Here is a 22,196-nt window from a genome sequence, read left to right as displayed (position 1 = left end):
CAAAGACAGAGACGGGCCTCAGGTAGGGGAAATCTGCTTGGACCACCAAATCTGAAATGATGCTTTTGGTTTCTTATTCCATTGGCAAATAACCACATTTATGGCTGAGAGGTCTTTTGGGGTTATTAGTGTTCCAGTCATTGCTCTGAATCTGAAACAAAGACTGTGATGAAAGTAATATCTCAAGATTTCATTCAGAGGTGAAGTAAACAGCCTCGAAGTGCTTTCTTTGTTGCCGAGGGGGCGAACAAGGTGTGATTACAGTCTGCATAGTGGCTTCATTTAATATGAGTTTCGAATTGAATTGGCTAGACTGCCCCGCGGATGACTCGGATAGTGTGAATGAAGTCATAATTGCTGTCTGCTTTTGAGTGTGGGAGTGTGTTTGAATGGCAAAGCAGCAGTATGCGGTCAGTTAGTCAACAGACGGTACATTACATAGCTGTCTTTTGCTGCTTTCTGGTAATTTACTCTTGTATCTTTTGTGTGTGTGTGTGTGAGTTTAAATCTCAATAAACGTAATGTCTAAATCTATTCTGTATATTTATGACTGTGTGTCTGCTCATGAAAAATCCTCTTGGTAGTTTGGTAACAGGCCTTCCCGTGAGAAGTGACTATTGGATTGTTTTGTGAATTATTGTTGTGAGGTGAAACAACATGACTGCAGGGTATTAAAAAGAGATTTATAGACGCCACGTTTCCTCGCCACAAACTGTTTGTTTTTCTCATCACTCTGGCTCAGGCCCCACTGCACCACAAGCATTTGATCATCGCTTTGCTCCACCTTCACATCATTGCTCCCGCTCCTGCAGTAACACGGCACATAAGTGGCGAGACATCTAACCAACAGCTCTCCGGGCTCGTGGTAGTTTTGAGAGATTACGCAAAGCAATCAGGGTCAGATAATCGTGTAATAGGCACTAATGCAAAGAAATGTTGAACAAGCTTCAAGCTGCATTATCCTGTAAATGTGATGTAAATTATTCTTCCTTCCAGCGCTCCAGCTTCAAAGAATTTCTCCTCTTCCATCGAGAAGTGAGCGGATCCCCCTTTCCCAGACATTTCACTAAATTGTCACTACATCACATAAACATTTAACTAATTTATTTTGCTAACTTGAAGCACACTCTCATCTGCCTCTGTCTAATGTGTGTGTGCATGTGTCTCTTTCTCACACAGCTCTGTATTCTCTTGCGTCCTGTCTATATAATTGTACCAATTAGTGGTGCTTTGATTCGCTACAATGGGAGCTGTCTTAGCTACAGCCCTGATGTGTTCCACTTCCTCTCTTTCCCTTTTTCTTCCTCTCTGATCTACGTACTCAAGTACATATCGCACCAAACTCCACTGCAAAAGCGACCATCTTAATGTCACCATATCACATAATATACAAACCACCCAGACTGTAATTTCAGACCTTTTCTGAGTCATTTGAGGCCACTGTTGGGAACATGTGATTTTTATCATGTGAAAACCTCATTTAACTCTGATATTTTTAAAACTGAGCACAATTTTTTTTAACATATATTGTTGTGCATGAAAACTACTTTTTAACAGAAAGATCCATGATACTGGCTGAGGCAATCTACTGGACCAATTCCCCAAATTTTCCTGACTGTTTGTTATTTGCCCCGCGAAATATGTAAACAATAGGGACCAGGTTTAAAAATACTGGAATTCCCCTTGAAATTAGTAGAAAGAGTGCGTCTCTTAGAGTCTCACTTTATGCATCAGCTGTGATATGATTCACCAGCACATACCAGTCAGTTTAGCTGACAGGATGACTAGGCCAGTCATTATTGTTTCATAGGCTGGGAGGGAAGCAAACAGAGGAGAGAACAGTTTGGCACAGGGAAATTTGTTTTAAAAGAAGGAAAGGCAAGTAAAAATGAGTTCGACTGTGGCATTAAAGAAGGAGAACAGAGAGTTACATCAGTGAGATGTAAGAAAAAACAGATTTAATAGTAGCTAGGTCCACACTGAAGTTTTATCAGGAGAAAGATGGAGAGTACAAAGGCAGTGAGAGGGAGGTGTGAACAATTAAGCCAGAAAGCGGAGAGCTGGCGATGACGTGCAGTTGTGTGGGATGATGTGAATGAGGCAGCGTGACACTGACACTCAGCTGATCAGTTCCCTGCGCTGACTTAAGATGGAAAACTGACATGTTTACCAAAAAAAAGTTTCAAAACTGCATTGCAACACACCCACATCTCTGCACCAACGCTTTGTCTGTTTTAACTGCACTGAGTGAGAAATGACAAACACACTTGAAGCCACTGGACTTCCAAATTTTCCTTTGCAGCAACAGGCAAACACGAATACTAACACTGGGGGGGTTGATTCATACTTCACAGTTAAAATGATGTTCTCTGCTTTATTCAGGCAGATCTGTCAACATGAAGTGACCCATTGGTGACATTCAGTAAGGAGGGTTAGCGCCATTTTTGACTGTTTTTTTGACTAAGGTGTCAGGCAGTCAAAAGATGCATGGATTAATTGTCCATTTGACCATTTGATTTGACAGTTGTTACAGATGTTATTTCCCCTGCCTTAGTAAGACTTGTCAGTATAAAAGCTTGGATTATTTGATGTCTTCATTGTTGTAAAAGTAAAAATGAAAAGTTATCTGAAATGAAATAATCTCATTTTAATCACTTTTGGGTTTTCTTGCCATTTGGAAAAATATCAGCTTCCCAGTATTTTTCATTTCAGTCACTTAGCAGCGACACATAGCTTGTGTTCTAGAGAGGAATATGTGAATGTGATATTAGAGTCATGCAAATAGTTTTGATTTTGTCTCCTGAGGTTTTTAGACTTTCATCTCTCAGACTTCTGCTGCCATTGTGATACAAAGGAGATGAAAAATGCTCATTTATGCTGCTCAAAGTGCTGAAAAATGACATCAGGAAACTCGCAACGTGTCCTTCCAGAAACAACTCTCACTAATTTCTTCTGAAGAAATAATTCTTAAAAAAAACTGTCCACAGTGAGGTTCGTGCAACTGCGGGGAAGTTGTTCTGGAAAAACACTTTGCTGTGGTAATTTTGTGAAATTCCAGTCACCCTCACTGTATCCACACTGCAGCAAAAATCTAAATGTTTAGACGTCACTTACTGTAAGTATGAAAATGTTTTTGATTTGGCTGGACTGATCCTTTAATACCAGTCTATTTTCTGAGGGTTAGGTTTACCTCACCTCTGCTCGGGTCAGTGTACTTAGGTCTCACTCTGTTCCATTACAGGTATGTTTATCAGTGGTGTGAATTATAAATCTTCCTGCTGGACACTGTGACTCTTTCTAGTGGCAGCCCAGTGGTTAGCAAACTAGCCCTCCAAGTTTCACACAAACTGCCGCCTGTGTGGTATGTGGGTCAGTGGGTTACAGCCTTAGCCTAACTTAGCTGCTAGCAGCAGCTGTAATGGCTCACACTCTGCTTTTTCTGCTTCCCTGATTTGTCGCCGTCTGTTTTTTTACTGTCACATGTGCGTGCTTGTCTCTCCTTGGCTGCCTTTTCTTTAAGATTATATATATATATGTATGTATGTATCTCTCTGTTTGTTTTTCCTCAGGGGAAACATTTAGAAATGCCATCAGTGGCTTCTCACTAGAGCCCACTTATTGTACAGACACACTAACAAAGTATATGCTGTATCTTTCTGTTTGTCCTACCCAACTCTGTGTGTGGTGGCCTTCAACACAGTTGTAATGCAGCTAAATTCTGGCTTTATAAAACTAAAAGGGCAATTTTTGTTTCCATCTGCACCATAAACTACACACAACACATTACAGATGCTAATTGTGCTAATTTTATACTGACTAAGTTAAACTGCCTTTGCAGTTACTTAATAGTTTCTGCTAAACACTGGAGTTGAAGCTACATCAACTGTTGTTCTCCTCATGTGTAATGTCCTTGTTGGATGAATGCTTCTGTCTTTGCAACTGTGTTCTGTGGCCTCGTTCCCCTCAACATAATCTAACACAAATGCCTATGATTGGCTGTTCTGAAACTGCATTACACGATTATGTGACAGAAAGGGCTCGGATGTACATTTGAAAGTGTTGCATGTTTCCTTTTTCATCCTCAGCTGTGAGATCTGAGCACCCTCGGCTGCAGCAGGGAACAGTGGTGTCATGTCAGTGCACTCATAATCAAATATTTAGCAGCAGAGATGAATAAGGGAGAAGGAAAAAAGAGGCAAAGAAAAAAACCCCCATAAAAAATACAACAAGACAGAGAAAGAAAAGAATAGGAGTTGGGAAACTGGTGGCTTGTGAGGGAAAAACGACAAATAGAGAAACATGTATAAAACAGAAATCCTAAAAAGTGAAGATGGTGATTTTTATATGCTGTCTAGTGTCAAAGCTTTCATAGGAGATGCCTTCTGACAAAATAAGGGTATGAGTACAGGAACAAGACTATAAGTGAAAAGAAGAAGAGGCCAAATAAACAGACAAAATAAACCAAATTATACAGACAATGAGATGAAGGCAGCTGTGAGATGTGTGAATGATCACAGATCAAAGGGTGGCAGCCAGAATGAAGAGTGACAGAGACGGCATGATAAAAGATGACAAGAGAACGGAGAGGCATTAGAGATGAAGAAGACGAGAGGTGTGAAGAGTGAACGAGGGGCAAATTGAAAGTCATGTCAAGCAACTGGAGTTCTGGAGATCACATGAACTGATTGGTGAATAAGGAATGAAAGGCTGCTCAGGGGGGGAGGCAGGCCGGTCAGCAACCTGGTGCTAATGAAGGACCGCAGCGGGGCTCCGAGTAAAACCGTCAGGCGTTATGAAGTCATCGTAAGCAGACAAAGTTTACTACATTCTGTCTGTCAAAGTCTGTATCAGTATGTGCGCTGCTAACATGGCTTCAAATGCAGCAAACTATCATCTAACAGTAGAAACTGCAGGACTATTTTGTTGCTGTTGCATTCAATAGCATGACACGAAAAAAACTGGACTTTTGTCTTTGTTACTTTCAGTTGTGTTTTCCATTGACTTTCTAAAGCCCATGGTCAGTAGGAGAAGCACCACAGCTGACCCGATTTAGCTTCCGAACTTTAAAACTTTATTCTTCCTGAACCTTATTCCCATACCACATGGGACTTTTAAACCAGATCAGCTGCAGCACAAACTACTTGTATACTTGTAAACTCAAATCAATTCAAATTGTTTTTTTCTGATAATCCTTGATTCAGTCTTGCATTAACTTAAATGGTTCCCTGAAGAGAAAATCTGCTGTTTATCCCCAATAATGAGACACTATTGGTTTTTTTGTTTTCTTCAGTTTTTCTGCTCCTATGTCTTATCTGTTTCAATTCATTGATTCCAACACAACAATGAACTTTTATTGATCCATTCCTACTTGTACGAGCACCTTGAGGCCAGAGTCATGTGCACCTGCCCTCACTAATGAGCGCTAACACAGGTGCTTGACATTAATCTTGTGGTAATGGATGACATTTGGAAAAACTGTCTCAAAAAGCCACCTTTAAAACTGGGATGAATTATTCCGGATTAATTCTTGGTTTAATTTGCATCATGAACAGGAAATAATTGTTGTGACGGTCATTCACAGATAAAACTGTCTCTACAGCTTAGCTGACTGCGAACACATTCACCCGAGTGCTTTGCACTTATTAAAAAAAACCTGGATGCTGGAGGTTTTGGTTTCGTAATTTGCTTTTCTAGTTCCCCCTCTTTAGTGTTATGAAACATTTTAGCTTTAGTGTATTTGTCTTTTGCATACAGGTGATCCAGTTAAATATACGCAACGTTAATATATTCCTTTGCAGCAGCAGAGCTCATTAGGTGTGTGTTTTTGTGTGAGTAGCTTGTGTGTTTGTTTCTCCATGCAAACCCACTACAAATCTCCAAGGAGTCCATGTGCAACACCAGATCTACTGTTTGCTTTCTGACAGTCTGCTGCCAGCTAACAACCAGATAGTGGCAGGCGTCCTGGCTTACTTACCAACTGTCAAGTGCATATTTTTACCCCAAATTTTGGATGGTTGAATAGAAAAGAAAAACTTCAGAAACACACCCGCAGTGGAGTATTCCTACATTGCATCATTTTTGCTTGATATCACTGACTGTTGCATAATTTCCATTCAGCCTCTTTATCTTAACACATTAAAATTCAGGTAACATAAAGCCACAGAGCCTGAAAAGGAGGGCTGTGATAGACGTGGACAGAAGGACGGAAAGGCAGTGATTGATCAACAAGAGGAGGGAATAGTACGAAGCTCAGGGGGGTAGGATGAAGGTGTGAAAATGGACTACTGTGTGGAAAGAAGGCAGAGAAAAAGCATGAAATCCTGAATGCTGGAGCTTCCCTGAGGGTAGTCGCACACCCGAGGGAGCTCAATTGTTAACATTTCCCTACTGTACCTCCAGTATGTGTTTTAAAAGCCCTGAGATTCGTGCCATTAGTTTGGTGTAAAGCAGAAATTGCGCTGTGCGTTGAAAGACACAGAAAAGGCGAGAGAGCGACCGAATTACTGCAGAAAAACACCAGAGTGATTTCACACCCGATTATCTTCACATTTATCCCCGTTCTCCGTCAGGATAGATCCATTTTCCCTTGTCTGTTCCTCCCAGTGTGTGTGTGTGTGTGTGTGTGTGTGTGTGTGTGTGTGTGTGTGTGTCGTACAGAGAGAGGATCTATCCAGACATATTAGTGGAAAGACATTGTATTTACTGTATTTGGACTGTTTTAAGAAGCAGGTCAGTCTGTGGGAAACTTATTTGAATGCAATTAACTTTCCAGAAATACAAAAATAAATACCTAAACAGCAGCAAATCCTTTTTATCCTTCAGTTTTGCTTTGCAGTCAGTTATGCACTGCAACACCAGCCACCAGAGAGTCAAAGAAATTTATGCGAGCAAGGAAAGCCGAGAGTTTTGAAAGCTCAGCAGTCGCTTTTTATATACCCGTAAATCCCATGTTTAACGCTGCCACAGACTAGACTATGATTGTGAGCCACGCTTTTCCCAGACATGAGTGCCTTCTTTGGATGAGGGTTTTATATATATATATATATATAAAAAGACAGAAGAGGGAAACACTACTACCTCTTACCTGTCTGACATGCACTGAAGAAAACATGGTGGCAAGTGAAAAGGTTTTTAATGCCAAGGAGTCTGATGACCATTGATTCAGAACATCAGTGCATTCATTTCTGCCACCAACACACACACACACACACACAGGTCCATTGTTTTTATTGAGGTGAACCAATCACTCTTTGTCTCTGTAATGAATGAGAGCAAGAAAATCCTCCCCAGTCTTCGCTTCCTCGGCTCTTTGCTCAGGAAGCTGTAGGATCGGCCTCTAATCAACACTTCAATTTGGCCTCTTGACATCACCAATTTACTGACAGTCCCAGCTCCTTTGTGCGTGCTTATGGATTCAGCTCTATTCAAAGGTCTCTTGGCCCTCTCTCCCTGTCTCTCTCTCTCTTTGCCCGGTGAATGAAACTCTGTCAGTTTATTCAACTGTTGCTTCATTCACTTCACTTCTTCTTTTTTAGTGGCTGCTGAATTACGTGTGTGTTTTCTGTAATGTCAGTGAATACTGTGTTGACCTCCCGTAGACAGAGAGCTTTTCAGTTACCATTTCACTGTCTGAGTTAACCGTTAACCATCTGCTATTGCTCTTGCCATACATAAACTTAAGCCTATCTGTGAAGTCGCTCTGAATTGGGTCCATCTGCCACTGTTGAAGAGAAGTTGCACCGTTTCCATGACGACTCAAATTTAACGTTTGTCTTTTGCATGTCTTGTGAGGATGAGGTCATGACTTTGGTCAGATCAAAGGGGTTTGTCTTTGTGCTCAGGAATCCTGTTGGGATGTAATGGATTTTGTTTATGTCAGATGAAAAGTCAACAAAGCACGCTCGAACTTTTCCAGTTATTTCCTAATTCACACTTTCACAATCTTTCACCTTCACGCAAGATCCTCCGCTGTTTGCCACTGAGCGACTGGTGACTGGCTCAAAGGCTTCTTCACATCGCCTCTCACTGTCCTCAGTAAGTGGCATTAGTCCTTGTCACATTTACATGCACTGTAGCCTGCTGAAGAGTAGATCCATGTATACATGCAGTAGGTCAGTAATCAACCTAATTTTGTGAGCGTTACTTCCTCATTTCAACAGTTGTAGTACTACAAGACACAACAAGTTTTTGTCTGAAACCTAGCTGGCTTGGGGAAATCACTTTTCACAAATCCCAATCCCAATTATAAAAGCCTTGACTGTAAGGCCCTGCGTGCCATACTGAGGATCTCAGGCTTATAGTTTTTTTTTACTCTTATAATGTGAGTAATACGTTGGAAAGCTTTTGATTTCTGCCCACATTTTGTATTATTAAAGTAAATTAAGAAAAGTAAATCAGTTCAGTGTACAGCTGAACAAAGACTTTCCACTGACATTGTTTTTCTGTGTTTTCACTGAATGTGCATTGTGAGCACAGGACTACTTTTTACTAACGTCTGCACTTGGTGTCTGTATTGCTTTGAATATTCAAACAACAGAGACTAGCAACCCAAAGAGGTCAAAGAGACCTGAATCTGCCCTCTGATACATTTGTCTTTTGTCTGAAGAGCATCTTCTCAAAACCGTACAGTTTTTGGGGTTTTTTCCCCCCCAGTTCTTACACAATATGTGAAATACTGAGTAATTGTTTTTAGGTCAAAACTTTCTAACATTTTGACATGTGGCCACAGATCCCATGTATTGTGAAAGTCAGACATGGCCTAAAGATCATGGTGTGACATAGTGTGAGCCACTCATTTCATCTCAATCTTGTTAGATATGAATATACAAACACAACTTGTTCTGCAAATGCATCATTCATTAGTGAAAAAAAAATCCAGAGAATCAGGTTCAGTTTTGAGATGTCACAACATAACAGTGTTGACTGTAACTGTGATATTTAACAATGAAACACCAATATTGTATGAATAGTTCACATATAAACTCATATAGATAACCCAGTGCAGATGTTAGGCCTTGTGGAGCTCCCTGTACTCTATTATTTCAAGTGTAATTCCTTTGCCAAAAATAAAGAGACAAAATCCACAATAAACAAAGTTAAAATTCAAACATTGAGCTGCTCTGTTCACACATGGGCTCAGTGGAGCTGGCAGGGAAGGTCTGAATGATGTTCGGTCCAACTGGCTGGGACTTTGGCGTTCATCCATACAGTTTGTCTCAGAAATGTCCAGAAAAATACAGCTATACAAAGGACACGGGTGTAAAGTGTGAAATATTCAAAGTGATCCCTACTAACGTATCAAACATACCCTGATCTGTGGTTTTAAATTAAATCTGTGAAATTAATTAATTAATGAGGCCATTAAACTCAGAGTTGAACAGCAGAGGGCATATTTTTTCTGTCTTACCTGCGACGCTGCTGGTTTCAATTATACAACCAAGTCCGTGGTTTGGTGGTTTTCATCATCACACCAGTTTTTTTCTACACTGAAAACTTTATGTCCCTGTGTGACATGACAGCTCTGGACAGATTTTGCCTTTTTCTTGCTGCAAGTGGTGTGACTGTGGGATCATTTAGGGATTTGTACCCAAATGATGGATTTTAGAAAGTGTTTTGAAGTTGAGTGACAGTTTAAAGCACAGTCTGCTTTGCTATCACGTTAAACCCAATGGATATCAAAGCGGTTTAATGTGCACACTGTTAAATCTGCCTCCGCAGATTAGAGATAAAGATAATCATCATTTCAGTCTGAATTGTTTAATGTTGATGTCCTGTCTGCTCGGCAGCTGAACATCACAGTGTGTGTGTGTGTGTGTGTGTGTGTGTGTGTGTGTTGTACATTTGAAAGTATCACACATCTGAAAGGTTTGCTTCTGTATCTCCAGTGAAACACCGCAGAGTCTGAGTGGCTGTGTGAAAATGTCGCTGTGCGCTTGACCTGAGGATGATGTGGAAACCCTACTTGAATACATAATATTTTACTGTACAAAATTTTTCCAGTTTATTAATCTCAGGTTCTACTGCTTGTGTTTTTTCATGACTTTAACTGACAGCAAATATGTTTATAAAGGAGATTTATTGGTTAACAATAATGTTTTCTGCTAGCATAAAGAGGAAATATTGCTAGTTAACATAGGTGGCAAAGATGTTGACACAGACCACATAAGTAAGATATTCACTGATAACTTATTTTATTTGATTTCTGAAACATTAAACTTAAAAAAACAAAAAAAACTTGACCACAGGTTGGAGTCTTCACACTTTGTACTTTGCATATCCACCCCAATCATGTCCAGGTGGGACACATTAATGTAACAATTCGTTCAGTCGATTAAACTTTACCACTCAACATAATCCAGGCTGCAATTCCATTCCCCTTATGAACGCATATGCTTTTGCAAATGAGTTGTGTTCATTTCTAGGAGACAGAATTTGACTCTTTATATTGAGTCAAATATGAAAATGCATTTCATACAGGAGGTTGAAGAGAGCAGGACAGAAGCTAATACAAGCATTATGATTTCTTTGAAGATATCGTTTTACAGTCTGGCACCTGTCCCTTCAGTGTCCTGCTCAGTGTTTTTTGGTGTTGTGGTCTCCTGTAGGATTCATCTTTGCCTTTGTGCTGCTTCTGTCTTTTTCAGTTTTTATCTCTGAAGGTAGTCATGGATCTCTCTCTCTCTCTCTCATCGCTTCCCAGTATGTCCCTCCCTCCTACTATGTGTCCTATCTCTTAAATGTCATTCTCCCTCTAGTTCTCCATCATTGTATCTCTGTCTCTCTGTATAATTCACGTTGCTCCTTCGTCCCCTCGCCCTCTGCTGGGCCCTGTGCCCGGCCACTGCTGAAGCTTGCTCTGTTGGCTGGTACTACAGTCCAGCCTCTCACTGCTGCCCTGTCCACTGTCATGCAGTGCTGAAGTCACTAGGAGCAAAAGAAATGTTGAGGCTGTTGTCTCAGATGTGTAATCCTGCTTTAATCTTCATTACAGTGCAGTGTAGTCACAGTTACTAGGTTTAATAAATGGTCCTCATGTGGCTGTCTTAAAAACGTTTGTCTCGATATGATCAGTTGCTACTCAGGTTGTTCTCTAGCCTGTTTGCCCTGTTCACTTTTCATGGCTACTCACCTCTGAAGAAGATGACTTGTGTGTGTGATGGATGGCTGTTATGCAGTAAGGACATCCATTGTGAAGTGTGCAGGATTAAAAAGGAGTAGAGGAAGTCACCTTGCAGTGAATCATCGTAGACGGAGTTTGTAGCTGCATTGCAGGTCGTTTCACCTCAGCGGTGTCATGTTGAACAGTGACTGTTCTGTTTATGAGCCTAAAGGCGGAGAAGGTGAGTGGGTAAATGGAGGCAAGTCGCAGATATTCTAAAGAGACAACAATTCTTTAATGTGCAGTGAAGTTGAATTTAGAAATAAAAACCACACTTGACAATTTGTGCTGGTGCTTTTCTCTCCTATTATCACCTCAGCTCCCCTGTTTAAAAAGAGGAGGTGACAAAGGATGCAACCTTTGTTCTGCGTTTCTTCCAAAGCATTTTAATTGCTTAATTTGCATCATAAATCTTCCACCCAGACCAACCAGCAAAGAGCAGTTATGTAATCAAGGTGAAGAATTATGTGTATTAAAGGTAGATCTGGATTTCTGAGAGTGTATTTGTCCTGTCTGATGAACTTCAGCTCACAGTTTCCCCTGCTGCCAGTCTTTGTGTCAAGCTGGGCTAATCGTGCCCTGGAGCTGCCCGTGTACTGCACATACCCTGAAAAAACCTAAATCAATCTCATCATCCAACACAAACAGTTTTCTTTCTTTCCCCTTGTAGATGATCAATGATTGTTTTATCTGCAGCTATTTCAGAGAGAACGGTTTAACATTTGTGTCTAGTTTCATCTGGTCAGGGATGTGCTGGTGGACCACAGATGTGCTTTACTTTGTCGACTGCTGATTTTGTCTGGCAAAATTGAGTTTTTCAGCAGTTTTCATTAGTGAATATCTCCACATTATATTATGTACTCAGAAACAGGACCAGAATTTTGTTATTTGAACGCTTTCATCTTGACCTTTCAGTACTTCACTCTATGCTTATAGCATCTGCCACACAAATACAGCATTTTAACATACACTACAGCAAAAACACATACAGTGTAACCTCACTGTACAGACTGTGCTTAGTTAGTGTACTGTAATTTAATCTTGTAATTCAGTTGTTTCATGCCTGGCACAAGCAAATAAATTCATCTTGAGCTGCTCATAGACCACAGTGTTGATACTGTACAGACATGCAGAAACCTGCAGGTTAATGTTCATTACTGTGAAAGTGAGACAAGTGACAGCAGAATGGACAAAGCTGTATTAGGTACTCCCTCTATTTAATTTAACTTTACCTCAGGGATCACTAGTGTCCCCCGCTGAACTGTGAAGTGGATTCCTGACCCAGTGTGATTACCTGTGTTACTTTAGATGGAGTTTTGATAACCATATGAGCCCAGATGAGTGCTATAAATATTGTGTAACACATAAGACAGTTTGTGCATCATCAGCTTGTCCTGCTGTTTGATGGCAGATATAAAATCAATCTCGAGGGGCTTGGCATTGCCATGTTGTTCTCAAGATTTCATCTTGCTCAGTGAAGCCCAATAAAAAGATTATATGTTCTCACATAACAGTTGATTCATAGTTATGTTCAAGGTGTCCATGCAAAGTCCTTCAGGAAGAAAACTTATTGTGCTGTTGCACAAGATTGATAAATGGCCACTTTTAAGGGCTATAGTTAAATGCTAATGTGTTTGTTTTACAAGAAACTCGGTCTGTACAGTCACATCTATAGACAAGGTGAACTTTAATTTGACATTAATTTGGTCTAATTAGAAAACTATATTTATCTCGAAATTTTAAATCCCTGAAAACTTGGCTGCAGTACAGGTTCCCATTTAATGCTCAAACACTCATCTAATCTCCATCATCACTGCAAACCACTGAGAAATGTACGCACACAAACCACTAATAGAGAAATCTGTCGTGTAAAATAACTAAAGTTAGTCTGACTTTGTCAGAGAGCTGTGTGTTCATGTAGGATCCATTACGCATAGAAAGAAGCAGACAGAGAAAATGAGTTTTTCTGTCCTTTAATATAAAACGTTTAAATCAGGGTTCAGTTCCATAGCAAACTCTAAAAAATACTTCTTTGATTACATTTTGGCATCAAACTCACATGTGTGCCATCCAAAGATGAGCACGTAGGCTTTGATTCCAACCAAACACACTCACAAATAAATTCAGTGATATCTTAACACAGCCAAGAGGAAATGACTGCTGAGAGCATCTGGTGTGGTGTTTGATTGCAATTGAACCCTGTAAACATACCCATTTGTGGAGAGGAACCAAATGAGTGTCACAGTGGCTTTCCATGTCTAATTAAAGGAAGCTGTTGAGAGAAAAAAAACTCACTGTGATCCATACCTCACAAATTAATACTGTGCTCAGAATCTTTTTATTGCTCCAAAAAATAAGAAACTACCCACCCACAACCTCGAAGCGTTTTGGCTTTTTATAATTACTTAACAGTTTGAATGAACTGAACCAATTCCACTGTGAGGGACAGAGATATTTTTAATCTGATTTTGCGTATTTTAGGCTTTTTTCTGGTCATGCCTGATGTCCCAGGCTGAGACTGACCTCGTTGGTTATAACACGAGTGGCCTTGCATGGCATCAGGAATGTGTGCCAGAGATGAAGATTAACTGTCTGCGACAACTGAGGAGAGACAGCAATTCCCTGAAGCCAACTGACAATTTGTTCAGATGTAATGAAATGGGTGGAAGACCACACGTCCCTCAGTTGTGCCATAAAACTCTGCATGCAGTGACAGTGATTGCGAATTGAAAAAGCAAAAGAAATGCAAAAGAATGCTAATGAGAACCTCTATATTCAGCAGCCCTTCTGCTTTATCACAGTTTATCCGTTCTGCAACTTTTTCAACAGCTTCTTTTTTATACATTTGCCTTTTGCAAGCGAGCAAATTAGGTTTTAATTGCTTGAGTGATTGTTGCATGTTCTCTCATCTCTTAAATATTCCATGAGTTTGAGAATGTAAGCAAAACCAAAGCAATTTAAGCAACCCTGCTATGAAAAACTTTATGTGTACAAGCCTGCATGGGGACTGAACATGTGACCAACAATATTTTACAGCACAGATACAACAGTACAATATGATGATTCTTAACAGCTTCAAACAGCTTAAAGATTGGAAGCCAGACTAGCCATTTTAGCAGTCTTTATGCAAAGTTGACCTAACTAGCTGCTGGCTGTAGCATCATATTTACAGACCAGACCAGATGCTCCAAAATGTTGAACTATCCCTTTAACATTCCACATTTTGAGAGTGACTGCATTTGTCTCATCTCCAAAAATTTTAGAGGTCAGGCCTCGGAAGCCCTGTGTGGGGGCTGCAGCTGTTCTTGGCCATCGGCGTTAACAAGGATTCACTGTCACAGTATAATGGCCGCGGATGTTGTAGGCAAAACAGTGATTGTAAGTGTAATTAATTTAGGAAGGCCTTCTGGGTGCACTAAAGGCTAACCTTTGACCCCCATTAGGCAGATATGGAGACATCATTCCAGTTTTTAATTCAGTGCTCTCCTTCCTCTCTTCTCTGTAGTCAGAGTCCTCCTCACTGCTCAGTCTCTTCAGCTCTGCCTTCGCTCTCTCCTCTTTATCTACCCGTCTATTTATCTTCCTTTCCACATATTCTTCTTTGTTCTCTTGGTCTCCCCTCAGGCTATCTTCCTGCTCTTCTTCTTCGGTCTCCAACCTCTGCTCCTGCTCTGGCTCCATGTTTACCTTTGGGTCTGCTGTCTTTTGTTTTCTCCCCACACTTCCCACATCTGCCACATTTGTCTCTGCCGCCAGTCGAGCTCTCAGCTCCTGCTCTCTGCGGCTCCACTCCTCCTCCAACCTTTGGTACATGTGAAGTGAGAAGTGCCATCCTCCATTCTCCTCCAACATGTTCTCCACTTTACTCAGCAGCGCTCTCACCTGCTCCTGCTCTGCTTCCTTTGTCCCGTGTCCCTCACTTCCTGTGCTCCTCCTTCCCACCACCTTGACAATTTTCTTCTGCCAAGTCCCTTGCAGTTTCTTCTCACCTCCCTTCACCTCCTTCTTTCTTCTCTCTTGCTTGCCAATGACGGCTGCCTTGTTATCAAAAACGTGGTATTGATAGCGACACTTCTGCATCAGCCAATGCAAGGCGGGGCCTCCTGACTGGATGTGTTCCTGCACACTGCGCCCTCTTCCCCTCAACTGATCTCCACATGTGAACAACACCATCGTGTGTCTCCAGACTGTAGAGGTCAAGATCTCCATCCTCCTCTCCAATGCTCTCCCCTCAGACTCAGTGAAGTCCAACAGGGGGATCACTAATAGAACAACATGAGGTCCTTCAGGTCCACAGAGAGACAACGCTCTCAGCAGTTCAATTTTCTCCTCTTTGGGAACATACTCCTCAGATGAACCCCAACCCTGTGCGTCCACCACGTTTACGCGACGTCCAGCTGTGATGGCACTGGCAGCTGTGCTCGCTTCTCCTCCTCTGGTTTCAAAAACCTGACCCCGACCCAGGAGGGTGTTACCAGTAGAGCTCTTGCCTGTCCGTCTGGGACCAACCAGCAAAATATTAAGTTCTCCTGAGGCTGGAGTGACAAGGACAAGAAAGAGGAAGCTTTTAATCTGTCGCTGACTTGAATTTACCAAATTGGATTCCAAAGATTTGTGAATGTGGAATTCAGTGTTGTCTAGTATGCGTATTATACATGGATCAATTACTGAAGTCACTAAATGTAGCAAAAACATTTCTACAACTAGACTGGGTTGAATGATTGAATCTATCCGTTTCCTTATCTTAAAGACATATGGAAATGAAAAAATTCACTTTCCTTATTTTAAACTTTTTCCTGGTTGGGGACTAAACAAATTTGCATTTCATGTTCAAAAAGTAACATACCAACATTTCCTGGTGGGTTGTGGCTTCTCATTGTGACAGTCTTTCTTGTGGGTGATTCCTCGAGGCCTCAAGTATAATATCCCTCCACAGTGAGAGTGGCACTACATCATGATCCCTGAAACGGGGTTTGCAGAACTAACAGGCTTGTTTGAGTCTCTCAAGCTGCACCGTCCTCCTCTTCGCTTACTTTACTGTTTGAAGGCTCAGTATCTGAGATACTCCTTATCAACACGTTGACTGAGACTCCTCCCGGTTTTTATTACTGATTTTGCATTCACAAGGAACATAAAGCTTTCCAAACTTTTATGATTCCTGTTTTTTACAGTTGTACTCTCTCTTTCAGGAAGCCTCCAACTATATTTGATGCTTTACTGTTTTATTGAAGGATAAAAGATTGTTGTCAGTGTCAGTGTTTAACTAGTGTTTCTCACTGCTGGGTGGCTTTTGATGAGCCACGTGAGATTGCTCACAACAGAGGGAATAAAGTTGTACTGCAGGGAAGCTGACAGTTTGTTGCATTACATCAGAACACAGAACAGAGTTTTGTCAAAGAAATGTCAAAAGGTTTCCAGTACATCCTGATACTGTAGTGCATATTATATTGATTGCTTAGTCTCACAATACAGAACTTTATTACAAGGCAGTAAAAAGGTAGGGGCAATACTTTAATTGTTCCATGGAACACTAATAAGAACATGATGGATGAACTGCTGACAGACTTTACAATATTAACTTTTTGAAACCACAGTCACAGTCAAGTCACAGCGCAGCAGCATAGAGAATATTTTAAATGCTCTGATACACACATACATACATATGTACATGTATGCATGTATGTAGTAAATAAACAGTTGAAAAATTTGGTCATATATCCATGAGATCTCCTGAAATGTAACATTTAACATGAATTTTGACAAATCACTCAATATACATTAACTGTAACAAGAAATATCCACAAATGAGTGGAACTGTTGACCCATCATGTGTCATCTGAATCTGTCCTAACATGTTGAGTTCCTGATGAATCAGTTTTACAACCTGTTAAAAACAGCAGGCCTCTCACATGTTACACGTCTCAAGGCTCGTCTGCTCGTCTGTTTGTGTGAATTTGTTCCCTCCCCCTGAGTATCAAAGCTCTCACGACTGGTCCGTCTTTTTCGATAGTCTTCATCCTTCAGCGAAGAAACTTTATGGAGGCACGGTAGTAAATTAGATAGTACACAAAGAAAAATACACAGATACTCATATTTGAGAGTGTAATGCATTCGATTGTGATGTAATACCGTAATTTACCTCTTTGTATCCAAATTATTCATCAGTTTACTTCAGTTAGTGGTTTCCGACATTACTCAGAATGACAGTTTCCAGACTGCAGGTATGAACTTGCTGTGTTCAGCTGTGAGTTGTACTTCAGATGGAAGTGGAGGTGGGCATTACTGGTAATGACACATAATGTGCAGTCTGTATTCTACTCTAAAGTTGAGGTCTTTTACCTCTTCCTGTACATCAGCTGATTTATATCTTAAACCTAGGGAGGTGAGGTATTACAACTTGCTGGAAAGTTGCACCTTTTTTTTATCTCTCTTCCCTCTCTTAGGCATTTGTTATTTTCCCTCTGATCTCCAACATGCGCTCAGATCAACACACACTCTGACCCGACAGGTAAAGCCAGCCAAGGATCAGCCAGGTTGTTATCACAGTCTGGCTTGATCACGTTTCTGCTGAGATCCCGCGTGCACACGAGTTAGAACACGTGTGTGTGTGAGTGTGTGTTGTTTTACCACCTTCATTCAAACATACGGTAATCCACTGAAGCTACAGCAGCAGGAGCAAAGTTTCCACCAGGTTCCGCCTTTTTTTCCTCCTCCCTCTGTGTGTTTTTTCTCTGGTCTGTTTTGATCTTAAGACTCTCTGATCTTTTCTACTTTGTCTCCATCTGATCTTCATCTGCTTTTTCTTTACATCTGTGTTTGTTCTTTTACTTGTTGTTTTTTTTTTTTTTTTCCTGTCATCTACACAACCAAGGACCAAAGAGAACATTAGATATGTTTGAGGCTCATCCAGAAATTTCTTCTATAATTTTTGGCTGAGCGTTATACATTTCTAGTAATTTCTTGAATAAATAACAATAGAAATATTGTCCTTCATCTTACTGGAACTGCATTCTTATTGAGTTATTTACATTAACATTTGAACAGATAGCACGTAAATGGTTAACCCCTGCAGTAATTATTCTTTTAGCCACTTGGGACTGTGTCACAATATAGGCACACATGGTGAACACGCTGGCAAACAGCTTTATTTCACTTCATTTATAAGAACAACACACTCATTAATCAACGCTTCTGTCAATGGGCCAGCTGGCTAATTTTCAACTGCAGTCCTTTGGCCAGATGTTTTGAAACTGTAAAGTAATAACATTTACACATGAAGATAACAAGCTGCTATAAAGACAGCAACAGCAACAAAACATAAAACTCTCAAGACAGAGCACAAGTCATGCAGAGCAACAAGAAACAGCAAAACAGCAGACGCAGAGCATCATTTCCTTTCCAATATCAAGTCCCCTTTTAGAAATATTTGGCTCTTGCACTCAAAATATAAAATACAATAATGTTGCAGGCTGTGAAATCAAAACAGGGAGCTGAAAGACACTAAAATACTTTGTAGAGCTGTGGGGAACTGCAGAGTTTAGTGATAATTTGCTGTGGGTTAGTTACTACAAGTAACACCTTTTATCCTTCATCATGTCCTCTTTTCTGTTGTTTGCGCAAAAATATTGATTATTGCTGCTTCAAGTAATTACATGTGCTCGCTCTTTTTGCCTTATCTCATAAAGGTTTGTCATTACTGTCATTCTGTGTCAGACTGTGAACAAGTTATCTTTAATCATGCCTGTATTTTTAAAAGAAAACACACTAGCAAATTGCCACAGTGGATGAACGTCAGCAATTTATCTGCATATTACACAGGCTTGAAGAATCATTCATTACGTTTGACAAACGGCATGTAAGCAGGAATATTAATTGAATGTATGCTTAGTAAATTTACAGATTTCCTCTTATGCTGACATTTTTGTGAATAATGTCCACCTCCCTGCGTTTTTTTTTAATTGTCAAGGATAGCTGACAGACAGGCTGACTGAGCTTGCTCCTCTTCCTGTTTATCACCGTCTCTTCTGTGTGTGTGTCCTCCTTGCTCGGCTCATGACCTCTTCCCATCTTTCTCTGTTTCATCTCCTTTGCTCTTTTCTCCTCTTCCTCTCCCCAGTCCTCCCCCGCTCCCTTTATTTTCCTACCTCTGCTTCACATCTCTCCTCCTCCTGTTTCTCTTATCACTTTGCCTCTCATCCCAGAGGAGATGGTGAACAGTGGATTTACAGTAATGCGGGATGGTAAAGTATGAACAGGGCTTTAAAAAGAAACACTGGCATGGCTTATATTACCACCACCTCCTCTCAACTAGCCAGCTCTGCCCACAGGGCCCATCTTTCTGTGTGACACTAATGTAGCTGGTAAAATATGATTCATACCACAGCATACGCGCATTTTAACATTTTAAGCACCAAAGTTAGCTTTAGCCAACTATCTCAGCATAGACTTTGCTCAAGGAGAGCTTCAGAAAAGTATTCAGCATTTTCACACCCTCCTCTTCTTCTTCAATATCTGTGTGCGACGGACTTTCCACAACTATGCGTGTAGCCATTAGTCCTCCCACAGTGGGCTGCGTTCTTTTCTTTTAGTGCAAAATGGTTTTCTTACAGATCCTCTGTGGATTGTAGCAACGTTACTGCTACAGCTTGTGTAACATCACAATGTGCTGGGGATGAGGATACAGAACACCGATGGCGGTACATTAATTACGGATAACGGCAACATCCCACAGTGGCTATGAAGGACGTTCTGTGTGTTTTAGAAAGCAGCACAAATGTGTGCAAGAGTAAAGCTACACATCCTGTTTAACTTTTCCTTTGTTGTGTTATTTTGGTTTTTAGTGAGATTTGAATACAGTTATTTTGTTCAGTACCTCTCTCTGTTGTGACATGAGGATTAATCCGCTCTCTCGGTAAGGCTGTTGATCTTCAGAATGTAGTTGAAACATCAGCAAGTTGTTATTTACTGCACTGCTGTCTTCTCTGAGCAGATCTGCAGTACAGGTGTCATATTTATGACACTGCATTGTGTGTAAGGGCTGCTGTCCAAAGTTCAGATTATCCATTGGTCAGCATGTAGTGCAGTAGAGCTCTTAAAGTAAAATAAATTACCGGTCCCACAGCACAAAACGTGTTTGATATCATTTCTGAACAGCCCACTGTCCCAGGGCTGCTCCCCTCTGAATGAAGTTTTGGGCCTTTGCAGATTTTGTCCCCTATGCTCCTCACATTTCCAGTTGGTATTCTTTCTGAGTGATCAAGCAGCCGCCGCAGAAGATTTAGCTAAAGTTCCTCAGTTTCCAATCAAAGCTGTTTTCATATCAGATAATTGTTGAAATGGTTACTTAATTAGTCATCTTATCTGTCTGTCTTGCAAAAGGTTTTTTATTTATGTCAAGCACAGAACATCATGAACGTGCTTCCAGCTGAGGATGATGAAAGTCAAAATGTTTAAATTTCTTTGTCATTTCATCTGCTGCTTTCACTGCCTTCAAGAAAGATGCAAACTTGGCCCACTATTTGTATGTCATAAAACATCTACTCTACTACATCTACTAGTATGGAAACTGTTGCTGTAGAATGTGCTGTTCCATTAGTTTTTTTTACTCCTGTTCCTTTGCTCTTGAAAGCCTATTAGTTTGCATGTTAAAGTAGCTAAAATACTGGTAGCCTCTAATAACCTACAGCTTATAGCTTCTTTGATGGTTACGCAAGGAAAACTTGAAGGGATTCTCCTCTTTGTCTCTATTTTTTAATATATTCCACACAGCTGCAGACTTTAGGTTAATTGGATGTTTATTGATCCGTGGAAGCTTCTCACATTGTTAAATGTTGTATACATACAAACAGCTGTTGACCAACTTTTCTGTTGGTACCAAAAGGTACTGCAGTTTGCTCAGTACCCAACCCTAAGTGTGACTCAATGGGGCCTATTGACTCAAAGAATCTGTATACATTGTTTACTTCACACTGAAGTTTAAAAAAAATCTTCCTTGATTTGGAGATGTGTGTGTTTGTCAGTTTGATTTCCTGTATTCGTGACCTTGCATGTGTGCATGCTCTTTCCGTCTGTATTTCTACCTGTCAGTATGTTTGTGAGACAAGTTTGTGGATTTCCTTTGTGTAAATGTTTGTTCTTTCGGGTTTCATGCTAACAGGAAAATACACTGCAGTGGGTCGATGGCATTAGACTGGGAGAGAAAAGGCTCGGCGTTTGCTGTGAAATGTGCCAGAGGTCACATTATTGAGCTGTTGGTAATTTTAACTGATTACTCTGTGTACACATGCCTATGAGCATGCACAGGGCTTGTACATTTGTTCAAATTCCACCACTGTTGTCGTGTGAAAGCCTAGTAATTAGAGTTTTGTTCATTTTCATATTTATTGACTTTAATTAAAGGATTAAAGGATTACATGCTCTTCTAAATTCTTCAGCCTCCTGGGCTTAGAAGCACTTCCAAAACCAACCGGATAATATTAAAAACTGCATTGTCATCAAGCTAAACGCTCACTTGTTTTCTGTCTGTTGTTGACATTTTGAAGATAATACAGCTTTCACCCAACAGCGATCATTTCTAATGTGCCAGAGAAGATCAAATACTCTGACCTTGGAGAGTGTGAAGAGGGAGAAAGATGAGAAACAGAAGAGCATGAAAGAAGGGCAAGGAATAAAAGCGATGAAGAGTAGAGTAGAAATCAGGCAGACGGGTGTCTCCTTTGCTGGTGAAGCAGCGTTGCAGGAGCAAAGAGGCGAGAGGTGTACTGTTACAGATGAAATGGAGCTGTGGCCAAAGGAGGGAGGAAGACCGAGAGATAGAGGAGAGAGCACTAAAGAGGAGAGGATTGTGTTTTCCTGAGCTATCTATTCTGGGTAATGTGTGTTTGTCATCTCCACCTTCTGCTGTTAACGCACTCTGAGACAACTCATGACACAACTCAGTATCATCTGCTAAGAAATCGTTATATGTCCGTAACCTGAGTATTTGCTTTAACAGCTGCATTGTCATCACACTTTATACTTCCTCACGCAGATTTCAGTT

The 22,196-nt window shown here is 40.7% G+C and overlaps 2 protein-coding genes across 6 annotated transcripts in view; one reads left to right on the top strand and one right to left on the bottom strand.

The window, feature by feature from the left end:
- The window catches only part of LOC124069380 (SPRY domain-containing SOCS box protein 4-like), a 68,705-nt gene that overhangs the window by 38,614 nt on the left and 7,895 nt on the right, over positions 1 to 22,196 (top strand). The window lies entirely within an intron of this gene.
- LOC124069382 (GTPase IMAP family member 4-like) lies at positions 14,537 to 16,063 on the bottom strand. Its single transcript, XM_046408528.1, has 3 exons — positions 16,005 to 16,063; positions 15,194 to 15,693; positions 14,537 to 15,058 (listed from the first exon to the last, which is right to left on the bottom strand). The coding sequence occupies exons 1-3, from the start codon at positions 16,033 to 16,035 to the stop codon at positions 14,552 to 14,554; spliced, it is 1,038 nt and encodes a 345-aa protein (XP_046264484.1). The 5' UTR covers positions 16,036 to 16,063; the 3' UTR covers positions 14,537 to 14,551.

This window comes from Scatophagus argus, chromosome 13 (genome assembly GCF_020382885.2).
Source record: "Scatophagus argus isolate fScaArg1 chromosome 13, fScaArg1.pri, whole genome shotgun sequence".
NCBI lineage: Eukaryota > Metazoa > Chordata > Actinopteri > Scatophagidae > Scatophagus > Scatophagus argus.
The sequence above is the reverse complement of the archived record's forward strand: the minus strand, read 5'-3'. Positions and strand labels throughout refer to the sequence as shown.

Excerpts from the sequence above, each read along its gene's own strand:
- LOC124069382 (XM_046408528.1), bottom strand. The coding sequence starts at position 16,035 with ATGAGAAGCCACAACCCACCAGGAAATGTTG. Across the intron at positions 15,694-16,004 it reads CAACCCACCAGGAAATGTTG|CCTCAGGAGAACTTAATATT; the intron begins GTATGTTACTTT and ends TTGTCACTCCAG. Across the intron at positions 15,059-15,193 it reads ACGTTTTTGATAACAAGGCA|GAAGCAGAGCAGGAGCAGGT; the intron begins GCCGTCATTGGC and ends CACGGGACAAAG.